This window comes from Centroberyx affinis, unplaced genomic scaffold (genome assembly GCF_046629955.1).
Source record: "Centroberyx affinis isolate AG114_WGS23_722 - 3 ecotype Tasmania unplaced genomic scaffold, CSIRO-AGI_Caff_v1 ptg002297l_1, whole genome shotgun sequence".
NCBI lineage: Eukaryota > Metazoa > Chordata > Actinopteri > Beryciformes > Berycidae > Centroberyx > Centroberyx affinis.
In genome coordinates, this window is record NW_027280571.1 from 26,864 (window position 1) to 52,386 (window position 25,523).

The following is a 25,523-nucleotide window of genomic DNA, read 5'->3' on the forward strand; positions in this document are numbered from 1 at the left end:
TTTGAATGTATGATCACATATATGTTACAGTTTGAAAATGCAGTTTGGGAGTTTCTAGCAAAGCACCATCCAATTGTTTTGCCATTTTATATTCAACATGGCTGTTAGCTACCTGCCGTACTGATCATCATCTGGCAAAATAATTTTGCTAAACACAAGTAATGGAATGCAATTGCTACATCTGTCTGGGGAGAGAAATTTATGAGCACCAAGTTGCATTATTTTTTGCCATCCATCCTTGACACCAGATTTTGAAAGCACTCTAATGGCAAAATCAGCCTTGTATATTGATCGCTCTTGATTCATGGGAACATTTAATAGATACAGGAGAACCTCATTGTTCAAACTCAGACTGCCTTACTGACCGGTCCAAATGGGCATAATGACAAATGTAATATATGGTAATGAAAATATACTATTCTATTAATTGTGAGTACTTATTGTAATTTCTTTGTTGATATGCATTCAGAACCATTTGCGAATATATACAGTGCTTTTTAGAATACTTGTGAATGCATATTTCATTTCCGCAGATTTAACGGCCTCCAAGGGGTTCACATTAACAAGATTCAACTGTATTTCAGCGCTTGTCTCACAAAACTCATTTTAAACTAACATATAATTTTTTGTATAAGTACTTCTTGACAATTAATAGTTACACAAGTCTAAACCCGTTATATTTCAAATATACTCTAACACGAACCACCATGTAAAATGGTGAGATAGGGACACCATAACATAGTGTTGTGAAGTAATTGGTTGAGCACAGAGAGTTTGAAGGGAGATTGATAATAATAATAATAATAATAATAATAATAATAATAATAATAATAATAATAATAATAATCTTTATTTATAGAGCACTTTTCAAAATCCATGTTACAAAGTGCTTCACAAAGGCAGCAAAATAAAACAGACAAGTCATAAAATCATCAGGTTTTAAAAGAAAACAGATAAAAACAATTTGGTGTATAAAAACCAATACAGTGTAGGAAAAGATAAATAGGAAAAGAAAAACATTTTTTAAAGGAAATAAAAGACAGTTCAAAGGAAATTAAAACTCAAGTATTATCAGGAAAGGCTCTCCGATAAAAGTATGTTTTAAGAAGGGACTAAAAGGAGATCACTGACTCAGCCGACCTGATTTCCTCGGGCAGATCGTTCCAGAGCCTCGGGGCCCTGACTGCAAATGCTCTGTCCCCTTTAGTTTTCAGCCTGGACTCTGGAACAGACAAAAGACCTCTGCCCAAAGATCTAAAAGTACGCACTGGCGCGTGCAGTACTAAGAGGTCAGAGATATAGCAGGGAGAGAGGCCATGAAGAGCCTTAAAAGTAATCAGTAAAATCTTAAAATCTATTCTAAAACATAATGGGAGCCAGTGTAAAGTGGCTAAAACAGGAGTGATGTGATCACGTCTCTTGGTTCTGGTTAAAAGCCTGGCAGCTGAGTTCTGTACAGTCTGGAGTCGATCAATAGATTTTTGGTTCAGGCAAGTAAAAAGGCTGTTGCAGTAATCCAGGCGTGATGAGATGAAGGCGTGTAAAATGGTCTCTGTGTCGGTAAAAGTTAAGATAGATCGTATTTTGGAAACATTTCCAAAATGATAAATTACTGTCAAACCAGACGGCAAGATTCCTTGCAACGGGCTTGATATGATCCAATAGGGGACCAGCCGAAGGCAGAATTTGTTTTGCCATGTGCTGGGACCCAATGACAAGGATCTCTGTTTTGTTTGAAAGAAAGAAAAAGAAAATTTTATTTTAATAGCATTACAAATGTTACCTATTATTGTTCCAACCACTGCAGTTGCAATAGCAGAAATGGAAACTGTATGCGTAATAGTCATGGTCATGGTGGTTCTTTGTTTTGTTTTTGTTTTTGGGGTTTTTTCTTATCTAATAAGAGTAAGCTATATAGTTGGGTTGTGCAACAGAGAACCATGTTATGGACCAGACCAAGGCTTTTCATGGCAGCCGAAGCACCAGAAGGAATACTTCCGACAGGCAGAACATTACAAGCTCCCAGGCTGCCTTCAAAAGTATAACAAAACATCCATGCTGATCTGCTTAGCCATCCTGCCCCTCAACCCCCTAATGAACAAGGGCAAAAGAGCTCTTGGGCTTAGCCTCTCCCTCTTACCCTAACTTAACAAGATGTCCCCCTACTCGCTTTCTCTCTCTCTCTCTTACACACTCTCTCTCTCTCCCTCTCTCTCTCTCCCTCTCCCTCTGTCTCACACACGCTCAAACACACACACACACACACACCTCCCAAACCCCAAACCACCAACCCTCAGACCAATCTGTCTGTGGCACTAAAGTATTATTAGACTTACACACTCTCAAAGGGGAAACAGTGAGTGCTGAGAGCTGGAAGATGAGATATGCTACAGGGGCTACTAGTTCCATTAAAATGGCATTCACTAGGGCCTTTGTTATCATCGGCCCTGACGTTTTCAGGATGTAGTGGGGCTTGCTGATCCATGACCATCTCATCTATCTTTCAGGATTTGAGGGAACCTGGTGTGAAATTGACACCAATGAGTGTAGCTCAAGTCCATGCCAAAACCATGGCCACTGTCTGGACCGGGTCAACAGTTACAGGTAAAGACTGTTATCCATAACCAGCTTTTCATTCATAGGAGGCAGAGAAATGTCAGGCTTTCCGGCTGTGGATTCTGAGCATTAGTAAATCCAGAGTATCTCACCAGTAGCCTCAGTGCCTGCACAGGTCTTCAATCCTAACAATTTTGCTAATAGATTACCATGAGGTAATAGATTTGTTCTGAGCTCATGCCCTTTCTTCAAAAAGACAGGAGAACCATCAGTTGTGGATTTAATAATGCACCATTTGGGGTGGAATTGAGGTCAAATTGATAACAATCTCCAATTTAAAAAAAGAAAAAGCTGTCACACATTTTAGCTTTAGGTTTAGTTAAACAGTCAAAATCCAGGCCTATACTGTATGTGCAATCAATCTAAATGTGATGTGTAATTAATATCATTAAATTCCTATTGATCTTTTTTTGCTCTGCACGTGTGCCAGTAGGAAACAAATAGATTTTCTATTTTGCATGTGAGACAAAATATCAATATTAATTATTTTTCTTTTTCAGCTGTGATTGTAAGAAGGGATTCTCTGGCCTTCACTGTGAGGAAGATATCAATGAGTGCGCCTCAAGCCCTTGCCACAATGCTGGCACTTGTCAAGACCTTGTGAACATGTGAGTATGAATATAACATTTTGTGGCTTTGACCTTGCACCTTACCTTTCATTTATTGGATGCTTTCAAAAAATGAATACATCAGTGAGGGCTAGGCAAACATAATTTCAGAGGTGTTTGTTTTGACAGCGGAATGAACAAAAACATTTTCAAAATAAACCGCATGAGGTTGTGGTGTTCTTTTCCAAAGTGTTACAGTTTATGTAACAAGCCTCTCCTCATCCTTGACACATATAAGCTGCTATTCTAAAGACAGAGAGCAAATTCAGCAGGAACACATCATGTATCTAGATTGGGCTTACTCCACTGGTGCTTCTCTCTACTGTGCTTAATGGGAGCCCCGGGGCTTCTCGGCTTAGTCGGACAGATGGGTAGAGAAGTCCCAGGGCCAATTTAAGTCCTAAATGGTTTGTCTCCAGTTTGTCTCCCGTCATGATTTTGCTCCCATGTGACCTGGCCCTGCTCTGAGCACTCCCCTGATTGCACAGTCCAGGGAGTTCACATCAGGTGTGTTTTAACCTCCCTCCCCACCGCAAGCACCATCCCTGACCGAACATGCCGAACAAGTCCATCTGTACAGTGGTGATGAACCAGACTCTACAGTATACTCACAGAGCCCTCGCTAGGTTATATTTACCCATCCTGTTACTTCAGTCAGTGTGAGCTCCACTGTGTGTATAGTGAGGGTCACAAAGTATATTTTCATCCGCTGTATGTACTATAGGGCTTTCACATTACAGAAGGGATCTGCAATAGTTCACTTTTCTGACTGTGAAAAGGAAAAAATCGTTTTAGACAAGCCTGATCTGAATGGGTATTGTTCAAATGCCTGCTAGCAGACAAATGTTAGTGGGCAAAAGAAAGAACAATCAATCCCATAAGTTACAATGATAGGAGCAGGACATTCTGATGTTGTTGCCATAAATCTTCAGTTTAGTTTATTATATTATGTGCACAAGTTCAGTAAGAGTGTTTCTCTTGCATTATGATTCTTGAGAGTACGCAGTTGCCAACGTGTTAACTGTGGTGTGAAAGCATGAGAGGGCAAGTTCTCTGGATGCAAATCTAAACTGATGCCAGCCATCTGTAACACAGTGGACAAGTGTGAATTAGTCATGGAGAGCTCTCTTTTGTACATATATTTTTTCTGTAAGTTTGAAAAATAAGCATCTTTCATAACACATCCTACCTAAAAAAAATCCTTTATTTCACTTTGGTGTTTACAAGTATTACCAATTCATACAATCAAATATAGTCAACCCAGAAGTTAACTTCACAGAAGTATATTAAAAAGAAAATCCTTAAAAAATCCAACATGTAGCAGCTTTATGTTTAAGGTTACGCTTGGCACCAGTGAAAAAAAAAAAAAAAAAAATTGTAGTACCTGAATATTAAAAACTACACCATTTCTATAGTGTTATAACAGTATTTTCTCAGACCAGTCTACTCTGTACAATCAATGAGGCACTGTGGTTCTATTTTGGCATATGGCAACAAATACATTTTAGCACATGACTGAAATTTGACACGATGTAACTTGTTTTAGTCATGAAAAATGACTTATCACAAACTTAGTTTAGTTTTTTTTGGAGGAGTATCTAATTACTTGTAGTGTTAGTAGCACACTTACAAACACGGTAACCGGCTCCTCAGAGGTGTGTGGTCAGGGGATATAAGAACCACCAACAGCTGGCGAGGGGGATCTGAATTGAGTAAACTACATTATTGGACCCATGAGGCCCTTCCCTTCACTAATAAGTCATCAAACAGAATTCAAATTAAGTCACTTGAAGGGACACAGCGAGAAAGTAATTGCTGCCGTTTGCCAACACAATGCAGTAAAATTTAAAAAGTCACTTTTATCTCTCCCATACTGTTAGCTCTTGAATCAAGAGCTGCTTGTCAATTTAAGAATAAAAACATGTCTCCAAACCTGCACCTTAGCTTTTTCTGGTGGAGCTACTCTTTTGTTTAGATTTGGAATACATATTGAGCCTAAGATGTAGTGTAATTCTCCAAATGATCATGATTACCCAGTAATTCAGATACACGTTTCATCTGCAAGAGTATGCCTGTTTTTATTAAGAAAAAATGATTCTGGTTAAAGATAACAACAAGTAAAAATAACAATATGCTCTAATTACTGTTTAGTATTTATTTCTTAATGATGGAGTGTGATCTTGTCTTCGGCAGGTTCCACTGCATTTGCCCTCCTGGTTATTTCGGAACGCTGTGTGACCTGGATGTGAATGAGTGTGAAGTTTCACCTTGCCTACATGAGGGCATCTGTATCAACAAGCCCGGGGGCTTCGAGTGTGTCTGTCGCCTTGGATACTCAGGTAGATCTTTTGCCCCTTGGTGACATGAAGATCAATATGAGAGTCCAAAGCTTATCATGACGGCTGTGGCCTCGTGCTATTGAGGCGACTCTGACACAGATCTGGCTTAGAGTAGAAACTGCTTTACAATGGTTCCTTTTAATTAGCCTACCTCTGCAAGACCCAGTCTGCCTGCTGTTCAGTAAAGCTAACAAGAGATAAATCCACGTCACCTGCTTTATCTGATGAAAACTTCTCAATGTCTCTTAGTTGCCTTTATTTCATCAGGCTCTTTAGTCTCAGCACACTATTGTTGTTTTACTTCAATCCATTTGTCTTATTTTCCACCCAGACGGATATCGAGCTTTTTTATTGTGTGTGTGCGCGTGTGTGTGTGTGTTCACACTATCTAAAGCCGATTCCTGTCAGGTACTGGGAAGATTAATTTCATTTGTCTTCCACACTGTATCATCAATTTATCCTTCCCCAGTTGAAAAAAGGGGGGGAAATCTCTGAGGTATTGCTACTCTGGAGAGCAGAACCTGACACGCATGGCCCAATTCCCACAGAAGCAGCTTTTATTATTAGGCCTACGCACAGCATAGTACAAGTCATTACTTTTTCTGTTGCTCTAAGCTCATCTGAGGAAACAGGGTTCCCCAAGAGAGCAAGGCCAGAGGATATATTTTGGATTGGCTCAAACCAACTAGAACTCATACAAAATATTTGCTCTAGTAACACATGTAACAGCATTGCAACTTTTCAAGAAGGAAACAAAAATGGGTGCATATATTCTGTCTTGTAGTGGGCTGTCTTAGGGTGATTCATCACACACTGCGAGTGTTTCTGCAGATTGATAGGAATTGATTGAAATATATTTTGCTGTTATGATGTCATCTGTTCTATCACTGAAATACTGTAACGTGTTGTGTCACTTTGATGGTATTATCAAATATATACACGTATTACTTGCCTCTTCCATCAGGGAAGCCAGGTTTTTTTGAATATGGGATGCCAAAATTAATTTCTACCCTAAATGTTGAAGCTGCTTACTAATAAATTAGTCCTGTGCTATATCTGCTTGCTTTCACGGATGTGATTAAGCTATAATGACAACCCATTCCCAGCCCCGCCCCACCCCATATTCAAGTTTCTTAGGAGTTGCAGTTCAGTTAGAGTGACTGTATGCACGTTATATACTCTGAGATTTACTACTTCAGTAAACCTTCTTCTGATTTCAGTGCGTCTTGACACAGCAGGTGTAATATCAGTTGAGAGGGTGTCTTTTCAGAGTGCCTAAAGGCCCCGACTATTACCCTTTCCTTACTGAATGGATGGAAATTTTTCAAGAGCTTTTAGATTTAACATTTCCCGGCTTTGAGAGGTAATTGAGGAAAGAAGCTGGAATATTGTTTAATTCACCTCTCTGTGACAGCTTTCATCATTATTCTCACTGTTATCAAAGTCTGTATGACCCGCTTAGAGGGTTGACATTAAGATTAAACAAGCAAGGTGTTTCTTTTGTTTTTTAGTCTTGCAGTGTTCTTCACTTCTCAGCATATCAGGTGTCAAGATCCCTCACTTGCTCAAGAGAAGTCTTTAGTTATGAATATAATCTAATCACATATACTTATGCTTTGGATTTTATAAATGGAATTTGGTTTTATATGTGTCATATTGGTATAGTCAGACTATTTAAACATTGTACACTCCCTTTCACCAAAAGGATTCCTTATACTGTATGTTAGTCTTTGGTAGGTTGCTTGATCTCAGCTGTAGTTCCTGGGTCAGAACATTATTTAGGACATTTTGTTTAGGAGGCTCTGCCATCTCAATAATGTACTATTTAACTGTATATAGCAGCTATGTTCTATACTGAGCCCAGAAGTCATTACTATGACATGATTAATAGATATTCTTGTTTATATAAATCATGGTTTAACCACACTATCCGTCACCTTCTGCTTTCCTTTCTTCACCCATCATTTAGGAGCATGTTCCCTTGAGTGATAGTACAGTGCAATCAGCACATTGTTACAGATTCTGTAGTCAGCACATTGCTGGATGATGATCCGTTTTCTCCTTGGAATGGTGTTTGCTAGTAGGGCTTTGGTAAATTAAATGTCTTACTTGTTAAACAAAATTATATTATTAGTCATTATTACTATCTCTGCCTCTGAACTTCTGCACTGATCATTATAACAGCGGAGGCTGAAAGGATCTATTGCTCTACAGCTATAATGTACATTTGTTCTGATGTGAATGGAAGAACATTTACTGTGTGTGGAAACATTTGCCATTGACTTTATTAACTGTAGTGATCTAAGATCAAGACAGTTCTCTCTTCTTTATATAGTGGAGTGATGTTTTAGGAAAACATCAGTCTGTTTTAAGGGTTTGTCAAAATTGAGCAGCATTTCTCTTGATTTCAGGTTCTCCTTTTTTCACTACCATGCCATATGATATTTACGAATCTAGATGCTTTGTAGTCCATCCTCTATACCTCATACTCCAGTGTAGCACCTCTATATTTTTCACCACTGAGGGAGGTTCTGCTCACAATAGCTCAGTATGTAGTGGGGGTTTCTCTACTTCAGTCCCACCTAGATTGGTGACCAACCTATATGTGTTGTTTGATATGTAATTCCAAGTCTCATTACAGTACCATCCAGTTTTAATGGTTCTGTTTCAGTGTGAAACGTCACTCCACGATCCATTTTATGACCTCTGACCTAAATGAAAACATTTATAAAGATATATGAATTAAGAGCATTGGTCTATGAATTATGTAAAATAGAAGTGTCATGAAATATGACCTGAAAGTGAATAACACAGATTTCCCTTCTAAAGTGAATACTGTTGTTTTCAACTTATTGCTTCTATTCATGCATGGCACCTACATATTGCCTTATATATAGTCCATTTTCCATTGCAAGACTGTGTTGTTATCTTTTGGGTCAAGGACTGTTTTTAACCCTTGCAACCATGAGCTCTGAATTTCCCAGTTGTTTCCCTCAATGAGAATTGTAGATGCTCTAAGCTTTCTACACTATAATTTGGTTGTCACTGCCACCTATCTCTTTACAATCAAGGTCATGCTGCTATTACACAAGCTTTTGATCTTCAACTTAAATAAATTTACTACACATTGTATTGAAATATTCAGTTCAACTTCTGAATGGCATTTGTCTTTGAATGCTGCCTTTTACTTTTCCCATCGGCGTATTGAAAACAAGGAAGAAATCATTTTACATTCTGTAATAAGAGAACATGATTGGTTTTGTGGCATACACTAAAGGCAGTTTATTTATTCTCTTCATGACAAAAGAGGGAAAGCAATAAATAAATTCTTGCTCCCCATGTCACCAAGTTTGTTTATATCTGTCTGAGCCCGGAGATGAAAAGCTAACCAAATGACTAAAGATGGGTCATTCATCATTTTTCATCTTGATACCTGGAAGTCTCAGATAGTATTTTGGGGTAGTGAATAAGATGGAAGTTCTTTATTAGGAATAACCCCTTGAGATGTACCATCTCGTTTTCAAGGGGGTCCTCAACGACAAAATACAATATAAACACAATTAGACAAAACATTTAACAAAAACAAAAAAATAACAACAACAAAACAATACCAAAAAAAAACAAAAAAAAAACCCAATAACTATCAAATAATAAGACATACAAAATCAGGAGATCATACTCCAAGCAGAGCATGAAAGTGGATCATTCATTCATAGATTATAGAAAAGTATTAAAGTATTGTTAATGTCAGTGAGAGCATTAAGTAATAAAGTTACAAAACATAATTATAGAGGTGTTATTATGGACATGTACAACTGATCCTATAATAAGAAGACAGGGTATTTTTGAACAGGTGGAAAGATGAAATAAACTTCATATCATCATTAAGTTTTTGGTGAAACACCACATAACAAAAATGTCTGCGTGTAGAATTAGGCACTATCCATTTACTTCCAACTTCTGGATATATATATATTATGAGATATATTATGAATATCTGGATATATATTAGTTACTTCTCTGGATCACTCTTGTACAGTACCTGTTGTATGAAGGAAACTGGAGACAGTGATCAGTGTGTTTACCAACTTATGTTCTGATTTGTTGACAGGAGATGGACTAATTTTGACGGTTTTAGTTATCTAGTATTTCCCTCAGAACTCTTCTTTCCCCCTCAATTCTTTTCTGTTGTGTTGTTGTTATTTCTATAGCCTGATATTCAGAATGAATGGCCATTTCATTACCACTCCATTATTCCGGCCGCTGTGATGTTATTTTCAGTGACACTGATGCTGGGTGTATTCACTAACTTCATCAAGAATGCTGGTCGTTTTTGACAGAAATCTCTTCTTTGTAAAGACAATATGTTGGTTAAGAGGATGATTTCAACAAATATTATTCTGCCCAAACGCCAATGAAAAACCGCTGTACGAACTGTTCCCTACTTTAGTCCCGCCCGATGATGTTAGTTGTCTTGAAGATAATTCAGTTGTTCCCTTTCAGTCTTTTTAGTCAGTTGAGTACAGCACAATTTGCATGGAGGTTTGTGCCTTCACAGAAGACTGTACATTCACAGCCATCAGGAGATATTTATGTGACATACTGCAGGTGATGTCATCTTCTATAGAGTACAACAGGTGCCTGCCACCAAAGATCAGCCAATAGCAGATGGCAATTCCAGTAGCATGTTTTTTAGCATTAGATGTCAGGCTTAGATGTTCTTTAACCTAATGTTGAAAGTTTTAAAAGACAATTCAGGTTATCTTCTCCTCTATAGTCAGTATTTAGGTGAATTGCTAATCAATCATTTGATTGATCAGAAGTGAAAATATGTTCACGTCTAGTCAGTGATCCATTATCAATGCAGGCTGTAATATTTATTGGCACTGGGATTTTGACTGATTAAAGAGATGGGGGGATTTAGCTAATTCCCTACTTACCCATAGTCAGACAGACTGGTGGATGCCATTTTTATACTCTGCATGCAGTTTGAAGGAATGAGAACGGTTAGCAAAGCTCAATTGCTGGAAGTCTACGGTATCCTGTAGCAGCAGTAGAGACGTGTTACTGCAAAGTTGCTTTCACTCAATTTTCCAGGTGGTTTGCATAGTTTACGTCGAGTTGCATAGATGTTTTAAGTTTAGGAAAATAAAGATGAATCCAGGCTTGATGCTGGAATAGAACCCAGTTCTTCAAATCTTAAATCAGCTGTCCATAAACCTGACTCCCCCAACCATCCACTCCAGTATAATGTAACCTGTTTTCTATCTATGTGCCTCTGAAAACACAAAAGGTTGAGTGTCAAAGTACTAAAAAGACAACACTTTTGGCAGTTTCCAGTTGTCAAATGTATAATGCCTTACTAAAATATGTATTAATTCCTAGGGACATGGTGTGAACTTAACATTGATGAGTGTGGTTCAAGCCCATGCCAAAATAGTGGGAGGTGTATTGATGCTCCCGGTCGATACCACTGCTTGTGTCCCAATGGCTTCATGGGGTTCAACTGTGAGATCAACGTTGATGAATGCATGTCAGCGCCATGTCTTCATGGGAGGTGAAGAATTTTTCATTATCATTACAAACAGAACTGCTGCAAATTGTGCAGAAATGGCATGGAATTATTTTTAATTACACTCCTTACCAGCACAGTGAATGGAGACATACAGTATGTTACATGTTTTAAGAAGTTAATGTGATGCATTGTCTCAGTGGTCTCTAAATTACACCTAATTACACCTCCTCCTTTGAACGGGAAACAGATATTCATTCAAAAGACATTATCCATCGAAGGGTACAGTATAGACAATAGTCGGGCATAAGGCTTTTAGTTCATTTTATAATTTATAGTTGATAATAATAATAATTATATCATCAGTTTGTTTAAGTTTGATAAATCAACTCTGACACCATCTGTTTTGGCCTTTTCAGCTGTAGGGATGGAATACATGCATACTCCTGTCATTGTGAATTGGGATGGACCGGCAGCAGATGTGAAACAAACATTAATGTGAGTTGAGCTCGATAAATTTGAATAGCCAATAAAGTCTTGCTCGGCGTTGTCAGTTGAATTTTGTAATCTTTGTGTGGCCTTTGGTATCGCTAACTATATTGATTTTTCAGTTGAACTACCAGGATCATGTAAGCATTGTACAAATACCTGATTAAAAAGAAATTGCTTAGCCTAATGCCTAATTGATTTAAAACCCAGCACAGCATCTACTGGACTCTAGAGATAACACATTGAGTTGCTTACAAGGTCTCTTGGAGCATTCTGTTGAATGAGTAATCTGATCGTCTACTTTTTAACTAGTAACAATTCATTCTAATCCAGAGTGTATATACTCTGTCTTTTCTATTAAACCACACACTGTGGATTTCAGATGTTAAAGTTGTGCATTTATTTTCCATTTTTGCTGTCAAAGCTTAGCTAGGGCCTTGGATTTCACGATTTTTGGTACAGTACCTGACTACTGTATAAGTTTGATGTCTTTTTATTTACAGGAGTGTGCTTCCAGTCCCTGTTTGCATGGAGGATCATGTGTGGATCTCACTGATAAATATGCATGCTTTTGTCAGGATGGGTACACAGGGAAAAACTGTGAGACTGACATAGACATCTGCAAATCTTCAAATGTCTCCTTGTGTTTCAATGGAGCTACTTGCCTTGATCGTGAAGGATCAAATTTCACATGCAGGTCAGTTGGTTCACTATTAGAATAATTGATATAGACTAAAGTAGGCAATTTGTATCTGTCCACTTTTGAAAGTCTGATGTTGTGTTCATATTATGGCACAGAAATACTATTCCTGGATGGTATGATGGTAAAATTAGCTGAACAGGGCAACATGTCCTGCCGAGTGCTGCCTGGATGGATAGTTTAAACTTGTTCACATGGACAGTGTGTTTCAAACTATCATGGCCCACCCAACACCAAACGTAGTCAGGCAGTTTGATTTCCCAATCCCCCAGTCGTGGCAAAGGATGACAAAAAATGTAATTATTTTAACATTTGACGTTACACCTTTAACTGTTAGTAATGATGGTGTTGTCAAAATTTCACTGAAAACAAATCACAGTCTGTTTGCTGTTCATTACCCACATGTGCTACAAGGAAAATGCTATATCTCCTTACTCAAATAGCAAGGCTCCAGGTTGCTTGCAAGTGAACCATTACTTTTTAATTGCTGGCATGCTCTCCCTTGAGTGATGAAGTGTGTCTGAATACAAGGTGTCTGTAGTAAGAGTGTGCAGATTTGACACAGCAGGTCCCTGGATGTCTCACAGTTAATTACATTGTATAACCTTTTGCACTTGTGCTACTGTTGTATGGTCAGTGTCATGATTTAATGTGTCCTAGAATACCATACTTCCAAATGGATTACTGCTGCCTACTGTGTTATGTATTGATCTGGTGGACTGCCTGGTGTCTTACCACAGTGTTTGTTTATGGTGTTCTCTTCATTGTAGGTGCATGTGTGTATATGTTACAGTAAATGTGGGAAAATAGTAAATTGTACATTTAACGGTAAATGTATACATTTACAAGCTCTGTTGTATACATTTACAGGTAAATGTACACATCTCCCAAGGTAAATCTAGCAAGTGTGTACATTTCCCAGTTAATGTGAGTAGAAAATTCTTGTCACAGTAGCATGAGGCTCTCTCAGAGTCCTTGAGTGCCCTACTTACTGCATATCTGTAACACAATGATTGCACATTGTGCTACTGTCCAACACTACAGAGGGCCTTTTGATGAATTGAATCATAATAGGATACCAACTTGGTAGTAGCGCCTTATTAACAGGTTCATTGGCCTCATGGTGTTAAGTTACACTATAGTCTTTAAAATCACATTTAAAGACTTAATTTGAGAGGCAAGTGTGCTTTGTGAATCCATATCTTATCTTATCCATATCCTAACCCTAACCCTAAATGGATGGAAGGGATTTGTGTAGGCTAGTGCACTGACTATTGCACTAAAATATAAAATCAATCAGGCATCAGTTTCTTGGCTAAACTATGTCCTTAATCTGTGGGTCAACGGGGAGGGCATGCATGAAAACTTACCAAATGCTGGATCTGCCTTTGCATGAATCCCCTGCGCCTCACAGATCTCAATTTACTACAGAAGCCAATCCCAAGAGGTATTTTGGCTACGTGGTACGTCATACCCACAGCAAAACAGGTGACAGGACTTTCAGAGAGCCTCACAGTTTTAAGCAATTATATGTTTTTTTAGCTGTCCACCAGGTTTCATGGGGGACTTCTGTGAAGTGGATGTTAACGAATGTTGCTCAGCCCCCTGCCAACACGGTGCCATTTGCCAAGATCTTATTAATAGCTACGTCTGCCACTGTAGGCCAGGTGAGTCACCGAGACAACCTGTGAGTTTCCCAGTTTACTCTGAAAGGACACAGCCAAGGCAGCTCCTTCCCTTTATAGGAACTGTTACAGGACCTAGAATCGCACATTTGCTGCTCAAGGTACAGCACATGATCATTAAGACATAGAGTAGATAGCAAGACATTACTTGGTACTACACTTCAAGTGAAAGAGAAAGCTACATCCTCTTATAGTGTCCCAATACTATGCAGTTCACCATATATACAGCATCTTAATACTTACAGTACGCCTTCAGTGGATTGAAAGAGGCCACATGAGGTGTCACAAGGTTACCATAATGTCTACATAGCTGCTGTGCCTCAAAGCCACTCAAAAGTTATCCTTTTTTACTCCAGGGAGAAATTTGCAGTCATACAGTACTAAAAAAGGTAGCGATAAAAAGACGATACCGCCTCACCTCATTAAAATGTATGTGGCATCTTACTCTTTAGTGAAAGCCTTTTCTTGTCTGTGTATGTGTGTGAACCCAAAAAGAAGCAAATCAATGTAGGAGAATCTGATTGATATTCACTTCAGAGGGTGGAAGTGGGAGAGCCTGGGCTCACCACGGCACTCTGTGGGCTTTTGTTCCTGGCAGGTTGGACAGGCCTTCACTGTGAGGATGACATTAATGAGTGCCTTCCACAGCCCTGCAACCAGGGGATATGCATCCAGAATGATCCGGGCTATGGCTACACCTGTTTCTGTCGTCCTGGATTTGTGGTGAGGCTCACCACCTTGTTCTCCGTCTTTTTTTTTTTTTTTTTTTGTCACCTTCCCCCTCTTGCTCCCTCAACTTTCATGCCCTCTCTTTTGCAGTAATTAAGTTAATTGCCAAAATTTAGTGATTTCCTTTGTCTCTTAGCACTTAATTATCTTTTATTTATTGTCTTTGTCCTGAGAAGGAAACACCGATTCTTCAGAATGCCTTCCACATACTCTAGATATCAGGACATCATGAGGCACTTGTGATAATTGTTACCACTGCTACATCATATAAATCTGATTTACACATTTAATAAGGAAGCTTGGGAGGAATGTGATTTATTTGAATCTTAATGTTCTCACTAATCCATGGGTAGTTGCACATGAAAAATGCAAATGGGGAAACTGCCTCTTAAAGATTGAATTTTCAGTAAGCGTATTCTATGGATCTTGCATCGTTTGAAAAAATGGTTTTAAAGTCAAAGTGAGCTTTTGCTATGGTGGGGAATGTACTTAATGCAAACATATACCATTTAACAGTTCATCCAATTGTTATGTGACAAATCTAAAGGCTATTTATTTCACATACACAGGGGAAGAACTGTGAGTACAATTATGACGATTGCCTGTTGAATCCATGTCCAGAAGCATATTCCTGTATAGATGGCATCAACAAGGTCAGCTGCCTTGCTCCTGTTACGAACGTTTCCCCGGTGACTGTAGTCCTGAACATCACTCGGGGCTCCATACTCACAACTCCGATGCCAGCATTCAGTCCAGCAACAATGGCTGAGCAACCTTCAGGTACGGATCTTACTGTGCATGCATGTTCATTTTATTCACAACTCAGCAGGTACATGTACACTACCAGTCAAAAGTTTGGACATATTATTTTTTCTTTATTTTTTACTATTTTTCACATTTTAGAATAATAGTAAAGACATCAAAACTATGAAATAACACAAATGGAATTATGCAGTGACCAAAAAAGTGTTAAACAAATCAAAATTATCTTATATTTTAGATTCTTTAAAGTAGCCGCCCTTTGCCTTCCCGATTTATATTTATCTGACAAACAAATTTGAAGCATTTAAGCATAAGCGTTTGGATCAAAATGGATTTAAGATGATGAAAACAGGTGTATCCAAACTTTTGACTGGTAGTGTACCTTCTAATATCCTAATGCTTTCTTTAAAGCCGCTGTAAATGCATTTTAGCTTAGTTCCTAATTCCATTTGTAAAAGCAATATGCACAACTTGAAAATGCGTTGTCCAAAGGCTGCATACTTTAAAGAAAAGTGCACCTTTCCAGTGGCCTTTATTAGTGCTTTTAGTCTTTTAGCTTTAATTGTGTGCATTCAGCATGGTTCTACCCCTTTTTTATGTTAACTCTCTTGCATGACTAAGGGTTTCAAATGTGATGAGTCAGATCATGGATTATATTTAAAGAAGGCACAAACACTGGTAAGAGAATCACCTCGAAGGAAAGTCCTTTGCTACCAAGAGTGAGAGAGAGAGCCTGTAACCTTAATTACAGGTCAGCGCCTGTAGCACATGACAGTGTCTCAGCTTAAATTAAACTTTCTCAATCACGTCATAGCTTCCTTTACTATGCTATTACTTCCAGCAACATTATGTGTGCGAGGGAGTGACACTAAATTATTTCAACTGATCAGCCATTCTACCAATCAATTTCTACTGAAGGCAGTCCAGGGATTTTGTACTTATTACTAGCGTATCCTTCCCTTGTCCTTCCTATAAAACATTTTCACTGCACAAGGATTCTATCGAGACAGGAACCTCCAAGTGAGTTGGTCCTCCAAATTTGATTTCAGAGGTTTTGGAAAAGACAAGGATCTATTGGATTTTTGCAGTGAAAAACAGTTCCTGTTAAAAACTAGGTTGGTGCTGGCCACTAAAATGCATTTTCTATTTGAGAACAATGATTTCAAAGTGTCAGAGGTTCAATCATTATTTGGGGTTATAACCTTTAACACTGAAATGTTAGACACAGAACACTATATGTTATACATTATTGATATTGGATTCAGTCATCTATGTGAGAGGAGGAATTCGGAGCACCGGGCAGATTGTTACTCCTTGACAGATGAGGTCTGTCTACCTTTGAAACTGCTCACAGAGCTGTAAAACAGACCTATTGAACACAGACGAGCTTGAAACAATTCAGTGTGACACTCTGAAAATCACTGTGGGCGCAGCACATAATGGAGTCCCATCCACTGCACCTGATCCAGCCCTGATTCACTACATATTGCTTTGGCTTAGAAAGGGTTAAACATACACCAAAATATGCTTAAAGAAATACAAACCTAGCATCTATACAACAAAAAAATCTCTTTACTATTTTACATACCAGTGTATAATCAAAGTAAATAAGTTTGAAAGTAAGAGGATCCAGAAACTCATGAGTTTATCTAACTAGGTCACCATCTAAAAGCATGCAGTGCCCTTGGTGCTGCTTGAAATAGACTCAGACAGTGCTCCTTTAAACCTAAGACTGCTCCCCAACCTTTGAAATATACCAAGTCAATGGGAATTTAGACATAGAGGGAGTGGTTAATATGATAGACTGATTATAGTGGATAGCTCTTGTACCATTCTTTGTGTATCGCAGTGTAAACGAGTAAACAACATTTTAAGTTCTTGGTCAAAATCTTGATGTTTGATCTTGATTTTTGATGTACGACTGAATGATTGACAAGGAAATTTAAGGCACTCATAGTAGCAACAAGCAGAAGGCGATGATTGGCTTGTGGGAGACGATGTGTTTTTATTTTTATTTTCTTTATCATGGTACATGCAATGCTGAGCTCCATCGTATTTTTAGCTCTATAGTATGCGAGCTGATGGGAATCTAGAGAGGCCACTGCTTGTGGACGGAGGCTTACTGCAGCTAAGCCATGATTTGGTGGACTTTCCTTGCAGTGATCGCCAAAGCAGAGGTGAAGCTGTTATCATTTGCTGCCAAGTGTAACAGAAATGAAATGACTTAAGCTGTGCTCCTCAAAATCAACTTGATGAGTAAGATGAAGTTAGCCAGATGGTCACTTAACCAAACTTGTCTCGGTGCTTCCCTCTGTCAGACAGTCACCCGGCTCATAGGATATTACAATATGTTCATCCTGTATGCATTTGTTCTGTGTACCACCAGTGTATGTGCACATGCTTTTCTTTACAACCATTTACATAGTTTGTTTATATTTGAGTTGGCAGTACCTAATTAGTATGCCTTTAACCATTTTGATATACTCAGTGGTACAACTTTGCTAGTGAGTCATAATGTCATGCACATGATGTGTACAATTATGAATATTCATGAGCTGAGGCTTGGCAAGATGAAAAAGCAGAGTCTCAATTTGTCATCACAGCAGCGGTTTATGGCCTGTGCGCTCCTGTACAGTAACTGTCAGTGCGGCACGTTGGATCATCCATGGTGCATTGGGAGTAATGTTCATCAATTATTTTTAAAGCCAGACAACAAAGATAAAATTAGGCACTGGAATTGCAAAAAAGGCCAATAGTATATTTAGGATTCCAGTCTTCTGTATCACAGCAATCTAATAATGCACTGATAACATAGAGAACAGTGGATTTCTATAGCTTTGTATTCACTATAGAGACCTATATATACTAAGACAAATGTACTGTAATTCGGCTATTTATATAATTCACTATTTGATTGTCCAAACAATACCTGTAAATCTTCATTTAAATTTTGATATTTTTTTACATAGCTTGAATATAGTATAGTTTTCGACCCATTCCGTTGGTAAAGGACGACCTTTTGCCTTCCCTAAGGGCTCTGAAATTGTAAGGGGCCCAAGAATGGTCTTCAGCTATATTTTATCTCTGTCCTGTGACAAGTTCAATCAGTCAGTCTATTACCCTGCCCAATAAATCAGGGACAAAACAGGACTTAGATCTTGGCTTTTTTTATAAATGGGACATTAAGTCCATATCAATTAAATTTCACCGCCCAAAGCCTATAGCCATATTAATTGATCCTAAGTTCACATTTCCCCAATCATATTTTTCCAGTGGAATATCTTGTGCTTTAACCTCTGTCTGACATTCGCATACAGTTGCTCTGCACTGCAACATTGCAGTCCTCCTTTATAAGTTCCATGCAATATGAATAACATCAATTTTCTGCCTCTTTTATGGACATGTATTAAGCCTGGCCCTAGATTAAGCCTGATCTGAGAGATTTATCTCAAGGAATATTCCCACTGAGAGGATTTTTTTTTCTTGTCTGAAATCAGCCATTGAAATTTTTTCAACGAAACTAGGCAAGGGTTTTAATAGAGTACAATGGTCACAAACTCCTTTATCAGCAATATGTTAACTCACTAAATCTCATCATTTTCTGTCCTTATTATGAGTACAGTACAGAAAATACTGGTATTGTGCATAACAGTATATTGACAATGAATGATGGAAAAATTACGCTGCGGTTTAGGTTGTAAATTTACAATTTAGATCTAGCCCATCCATTTATTTTAGTTACTAGTTACTCGAGAAGTGCGGATGAAAAATCAAGTTTGAGAATGTAAGGTAGTGGTAAAAACAGGAGACCTTTGAAGGAGAGACTGGAGCTAACTGCTAATGAGGCATGTTACTGCCTCCTGGCAGCAGCCTCAGACTGCATCAAAGACTACATCAGACTAAACAAGGCTTTAAAATTAATGAATAGCTTTGTCTCTGAGGGGTAATTTTCCATCATCAGCATTGGCAAACCCCATTGTCAGGACTGAAGCAGGAGACAGCAGAGCATTGTTGGTGTGTGCATTTATCCTCATTAATTCACAGATCACAGTAGGTCTGTTCCTGATAATTCTCACTTTTTTGTTCGCCACTTTTCCGCAGGGTATTGGTCATATTGCTCTCCAGAGAAAATAGGGTATTTAGGTTAGCCTGTTTGCCAAATGCCCCGGAGGCCTTCTGTCAGATCAAAGAGGGTCTGGTCTATTAGGACTTGACGTGTAACAAATATTGATAAAGGTCTCAGTTGCAGTTGCTCGATTAATCATGGCAACAACTTTAAAGGAGCTTGCTGATTTCTCTAGTGTAATGATTTTCCAGATAAGAACAGATAGAGCATGAGGCAGGTGCATCAAGGAATGCTTTTCATTTTAACAGACTCCCTGGGTTGACTTTTCTGCAACAAATTGCAGTATTTCCTTCAAATGAGAAATATATTGAGCATGAGCACCTCTAATGCTTGCCTCCAATTGCACTTGGAGTCAGTCTTTTAAGTTTGTCTGCGTCACTACCCCCAATAAGCTTTCAGGCAGTGGAACTTTCACTGAAATATCCCATAATTGCCTATTCTCAAGGATGATATAAACCAAGTTATCCCACTATAAAATGAGGCATGTAATAAACTTGTATGATTATGTTCATTTCAGCCAAGACTCCTCTCTCTTCTAATATTGTGTCATTTACATGCTTCACAGCTTTCTTGCAAAGCAGGAGTATTTACCATACGCCTTTACAGTGAACAAATGGAAAAAGTGTGATACTAGCAATAGTCCCTACACCTTGTCCTCTCCTTTTAAAATGAAAAGACTAGGTACTGTCCGCTACTGCATCTCACCATACCATATACAGTACAGTATATCAGTATATATTTATATATTTTTAAACTGTATTGCATTCAGGTTTACGGTTTATGGTTACGGTTTACATTACATTTACACTTTAAATTCCGTCAAATCACCAAAATTACAAAAAGCCAAAAATCAGGAGTGCAAAGGTCAGGGCCTTATAACATTCCTGCGACCATAGAATGATCATGTGAGAAAATAAGTGCTGTGAAAAGAAATAAAACAAGAGCTGAGAGAGATTAAGAGATTTTTTAGAGCAATTAGAGTGAATAGAGAGGGGATATCATTCAGAGGGGAGAGGGTGACGTGTGGTGCTTCTTGATTAAATTTTCTTGGTTCAGTAAGTCCATGAAGAATCAAATGTAGTTGTAGTATTGTACATTTACATGTTGCATGATGTTGACACGACAAAGGAGCAGCAGGGTGGCATAATGAGGGGAGACCTCATAAAGCCTCGGCTACAGGAGGTATCTGCCTTGCTGAAGTGTCATTGAGCCAGGCACTAACTGAATCCCTACTAATTCCAGGGGAGCTGAGCTGTAGTTCACCCTGCACACTAATCTTCCTGTGGAGTGAAAAGTTGAATTTTGCTCTCAGGGATCAATAGAGTATCTCAACGGACTTTAGAGTCGAGCCATATAAACTGCAGTGCGTCTTGCTTTTGTTTACCCTTTTTTCCCCGTATCAGCTCTCTATTTTTTTTATCTCTTAGATTCCAGCTACACTCAGTACTTTGGGAATTCATACCTGGAGTTTGAGGGTATTGACCTTGGAGCTCTCAACAACATTACAGTGAGATTTCAAACTCAAGTGGCCCAAGGAACTATCCTTTATGTAGACCAAGGACCCATAAACGGTGATTTTTTTTTCATGAAACTTTTTGTCTTGGATGGAATCTTACAGGTAAGACCTGAAGTTAAGAAAGTGGTTATTATGTGTTTACATAGGAAATGTAGCTAATTTAAGGGCCTTTCATACAGTGGATAGAGCAATAGAAAAATATACCCAGAATTCTGTAGTGTAATTTAGTGGGGGGAAAAAACAAAACCTTTCTTTTAACAATGTTTTTCTTTCAAATATGTTTCAGTATGCCTTTTGCTGTAACCAAGAGGAAGAGATCACAAGGATTAATACATTAATTAATGTTGATGATGGCAGAGTGTACATCATTAATATCAGGTAGGTTGGTTTTATTTATTTTTTGCTATCAAAGACCCTGATAGATACTATGTTAGTCTGTTTCAGGAAATAATTCATTTTCTATGATGAATAAAGAAGTGAATTCAAAATGATAAGATACTTAGATCTTAGTAATATACAAATAGTGTACGTGCTGTCAGTACCTGAGCTGCTCTTACTTGATCAGTAGTTATCCATTCACTTAAGTGTGTCTGTCAGAGGACTTTTTAAAGGGTTGGCATAACTAATATAGGGAGGCACATATAATTGACAGAAATCATCAAGTGAAGGGTGAATCACCACAGGGAGATTTTAGATTTTATCGCAAATGGGCAAATAAACGTACAATTCGAAGATCTAAAACAAACTTTAGACTATGCCTTTTAAAATGTACCAGTGATCTCTGTTCTATCGGCTGTTCTAAAGTCTTCATTTGCTGGTTTTCTTTACAAAAAGATTAACAGTCAAGTGCAGAGTGCAAAATCAATGATTAAATGATTAAAAGTGAGACTGTGCCCTCTTTAGTTTATATTGTTTCTAAGCCCATGTGTTTTGTTGTGAGCCCTTTCATTTTATTCTGACATGAGAAAGATTGCGGTTTAGACGCAAAGTTTGTTATGCATAAGCTAGAAGCTGAAACAAGGCTGCTAATGTTCAGCTCATAAAAAATCTGTTTAATTTGCATATAGGGAGACTGCATAGAGACTTAGCTTTTAGCATTGCACTAGGAGGCCATTTCCACCGTTGGTGCAATGAGAATATTTTCTGAAACATTGTTCTCTTTATATGTTGGAGACTAATCTAAAGGACTAAGATAGTCAGTTGTAGAGAGGAATTCAAGTTTTCTGAAGAAATATGAGAGATGAACATTGTGATTATGAACATTACTATGCAACTCCAAAGGTGAGAAAATCACTTCCTTTTGAAACAAAACTCTGACTGAGGTGATTTCCTCATGGGTTTTTTTTTTGCAAAATGAACAAATGCTGGTACAGCCCTGCCCTAAATATGCAGGGGCATCAAGCAAGGCCAATCAGGTTTAAGGGAGGGCAAGGCTCCACCCCTGTTTTTCTTGAAGAAAAATGCAACAGCAGTACAAATCAATCATTATGTTCTACATCAGCCCCAAGAGACATGGCGAGAGAGAGAGAGCTGTCATAACTAGAGGGTTGGGAGTATAGAAAAATGGTTCCTCGTGTCACAAAGCAAATTCTTCGTAATTGTCTGATGGCCGAGTCCGTCCATCTTTGTCTGATTTGACCCAGAGCTACAACACCATGGCCATCCTCAACGTCACTGCCTAACTCATTATAGACTTTTAATATATCTTCCCGTCAAAGACGCTTTTCAATATGTTAAATAGAAATCCACTGGGGCCGACTTCTCAAGGACAGTGAGCACAGTGCCCTCTGGCTGCTGGCCAGGCCGCTCTGGCAGACTGCTTCTAAATTAACCGCTTCTCCACACTGGCTCTGGAGGAAGGACTTATGGAGCTTGGAGTTGGTGCCCCAAGTGTTTAGCCAGCATATGCAACAGCCTGCAAAGTACAGGCTTAACAAATCAGACTAGATTGCTTCCTGAACCTCCTAACTTCCACTCGGGGAACAAGGGGTATCAGGAGACACTGGAGAGGAGACTGTGCATCTGTGGCCTGAGTGCCCTCAAGCTGCAGATAGTTAGTCCAGAATCTGCACTTAGGTAATTATCTGCTCTCCCCCGTTGTTTCAAAGTGGAGAATTAGTTTTTGAAATCTATGAATGGCTGTGGGGTGGCTCCAAAATAGTTCTTCAAAGGTGCATAAGATACCTAGTGAAAAGAAACAACAAAAAAAACAACAGTGGAACCTTTTTGATCCGAGCCCCTCAGAAAAATACATAGTTGAAATTGTGATTCATTGCATGTATCAAATGAAATGAAAACAGTTTTTTGTATCTCAGTATTCTCTATTTCTCTCTACCTTTTAGACAACTTCACCCAACCAAGGTTTTATGGTATATAGCAGAACACACATGTAATTTTTAAATTGTATGTTAAAACGGATATAAGATTAATAATTTTGTATTATTAGTTATCTCTAATTTTTACAGTTGTAAAATATTTTCAGCTGTAAAACACCAACTTCTTGCATATCAAAAGCTATTTATTTTCCACTTTTCACTAATTAACATATCTAGTTTCATCATAATTCTTAAAATTATCTTTACCATCTTCACAAAACCTTGGATAATGTTCAACAAGTCATTATATGTCAATAGATACTTGATATGTGAATTGCTATTTCTTGAACAAGTTGAAAATTAGATTTAATTACAGGCCCAATCTGCGATCGCCGTACAGCCCCCCAGTTGTCGCTCCAGCTGTCTCTGTTTTTATTTTGTATACATTGGGGTGCGTCTTTCGCAGTAGCTGAGGGGAGGGGTGAGGAGCGAGTGCTGGTGAGGAGACTTGGAAACAGCTCATGCAGTCTGTAGCTACTAGTGGAAAGTATGGCATCTTGCACACTTTCAATTCATATTCGCCAGTGGACGCATAATATAACGGCACACACACATGTAACTAGCTTGTAATAAGAGAACATTACAGCCTTGGTAGCAAGCTAGCTAGTATATGTCTATGGCAGAGAAAAATGACTCTAGTAAAAAATCCTAAATTGTTCCAAAATTGTTGATGCCATGGGAACCCCTTCTAAGATTAAAAATGAATTGTGGCATCATTTGGTTATGACAGTGAAAATAATATTACATAGCTGCCTGTCCTGACATCCTGTCACTAAGCCAAGACCTTCTGCTGTTAGAACTTGTATACAGTAGAGTAGGGGGGAAGGAGGGGGGGAGGGACCTCAGAGCAAACAGCCAAACAAAACAATTGTGTTGTTGTAATTCTTTGCTCAGCCACAAGAGACTTGCTCTCAACATTGATCGCAGATTGTGGCTTTAAACCATCTTGATTGCTTCCAAGGCCACAAAACACCTCTGTAACATGTGGGTGCATGGTCTTGTTGTACCGGTTTGAAATGTGTGGATCTTTGAAGCATTCTGGAGTCACATTTTTTTTTTTGTCTGTTACATTGTTACAGGTTACTAAAATGAGAGAGAACAGAGAGAGACAACACGTTCACTTCGGTAAAACTAGGAATAGGAGAATAGGTGCCTCCTCATGCCTCATACTTATTCTGGTCACCCTGTAGCAACAACAATATCCAACAACTACCCCTATATGCTATGTTAGAGTAATGCATAGAGCCGGTAACATCAGAGGGCATGACAGCTTTAAAACAGTTGACTTAGGATAGAAAATATGAGAATCTGTATTTGTGTTGTAGATTTGACAATGTTCTTCTCTCATAGGCAACACCTTACCCCATGTGAAGCGGAGGTAACTGTTCCTGGCTATGATAAAATCAAAAGTACAGCAAGTAATTACTGGTCAGGACTCATGATACAAAGAACAAACCATGTCTTCATAGGTGGTCTGCCACTACGATATCTGCCCAGTCAGGTGAGTTTGTATAACAAGCCAATGTGGTTTCTCTAGATTATCAATCTACTGATATCGTAGGATGGTGAAAGTATGTAACGTGTATAATATTTCCAAGATTATATTGTATTAAAAAATGATAAAATATGGTATAAAACCATGATAAACAATTTTTCAGAGATGGGTCTTGGGTCATATCTCAAAGTAAGGGTCTAAAAAATGAATTGTTTTTCCCCATAGGGAGCTAAGCCTTTCCACAACTATACTGGTTGTATTGAGATAATTGAAATTAATAAACTGAGGAGCTTCTACACATCCAATGCCATCACCAGCAGCAACGTAGACCAGTGCAGGTAAAGTTTTTGGATTCTAACAGTCATTTGCTTCGTAATATGTTCCTCTTTTGAACCCATTTTCACCCCTTTTCACTTTTTGTACAGTATTATTTCCCCTTTTAAGTATTATTTCATCCTTGTCACATGCACAGAAATGCCCAAAGGCCATTTTTTGTCACAATTTAGGGTGACAAAAGTAGTCAAATCTTGTCTGTCATGGTGACCACAAAAGATTGAGACTATTGATTATG

The 25,523-nt window shown here is 38.4% G+C and overlaps 1 protein-coding gene across 1 annotated transcript in view; it reads left to right on the plus strand.

The window, feature by feature from the left end:
• eys (eyes shut homolog) overlaps positions 1-25,523 on the plus strand; it is a 101,850-nt gene that overhangs the window by 25,235 nt on the left and 51,092 nt on the right. The window contains exons 5-17 of the mRNA XM_071532976.1: positions 2,508-2,604; positions 3,117-3,224; positions 5,418-5,563; positions 10,949-11,120; positions 11,495-11,573; positions 12,068-12,261; positions 13,807-13,931; positions 14,548-14,672; positions 15,248-15,458; positions 20,994-21,184; positions 21,369-21,460; positions 24,808-24,958; positions 25,178-25,290. Of these exons, the coding sequence (XP_071389077.1) occupies positions 2,508-2,604; positions 3,117-3,224; positions 5,418-5,563; positions 10,949-11,120; positions 11,495-11,573; positions 12,068-12,261; positions 13,807-13,931; positions 14,548-14,672; positions 15,248-15,458; positions 20,994-21,184; positions 21,369-21,460; positions 24,808-24,958; positions 25,178-25,290 (1,804 nt within the window). The remainder of the gene's footprint in view (positions 1-2,507; positions 2,605-3,116; positions 3,225-5,417; positions 5,564-10,948; positions 11,121-11,494; positions 11,574-12,067; positions 12,262-13,806; positions 13,932-14,547; positions 14,673-15,247; positions 15,459-20,993; positions 21,185-21,368; positions 21,461-24,807; positions 24,959-25,177; positions 25,291-25,523) is intronic.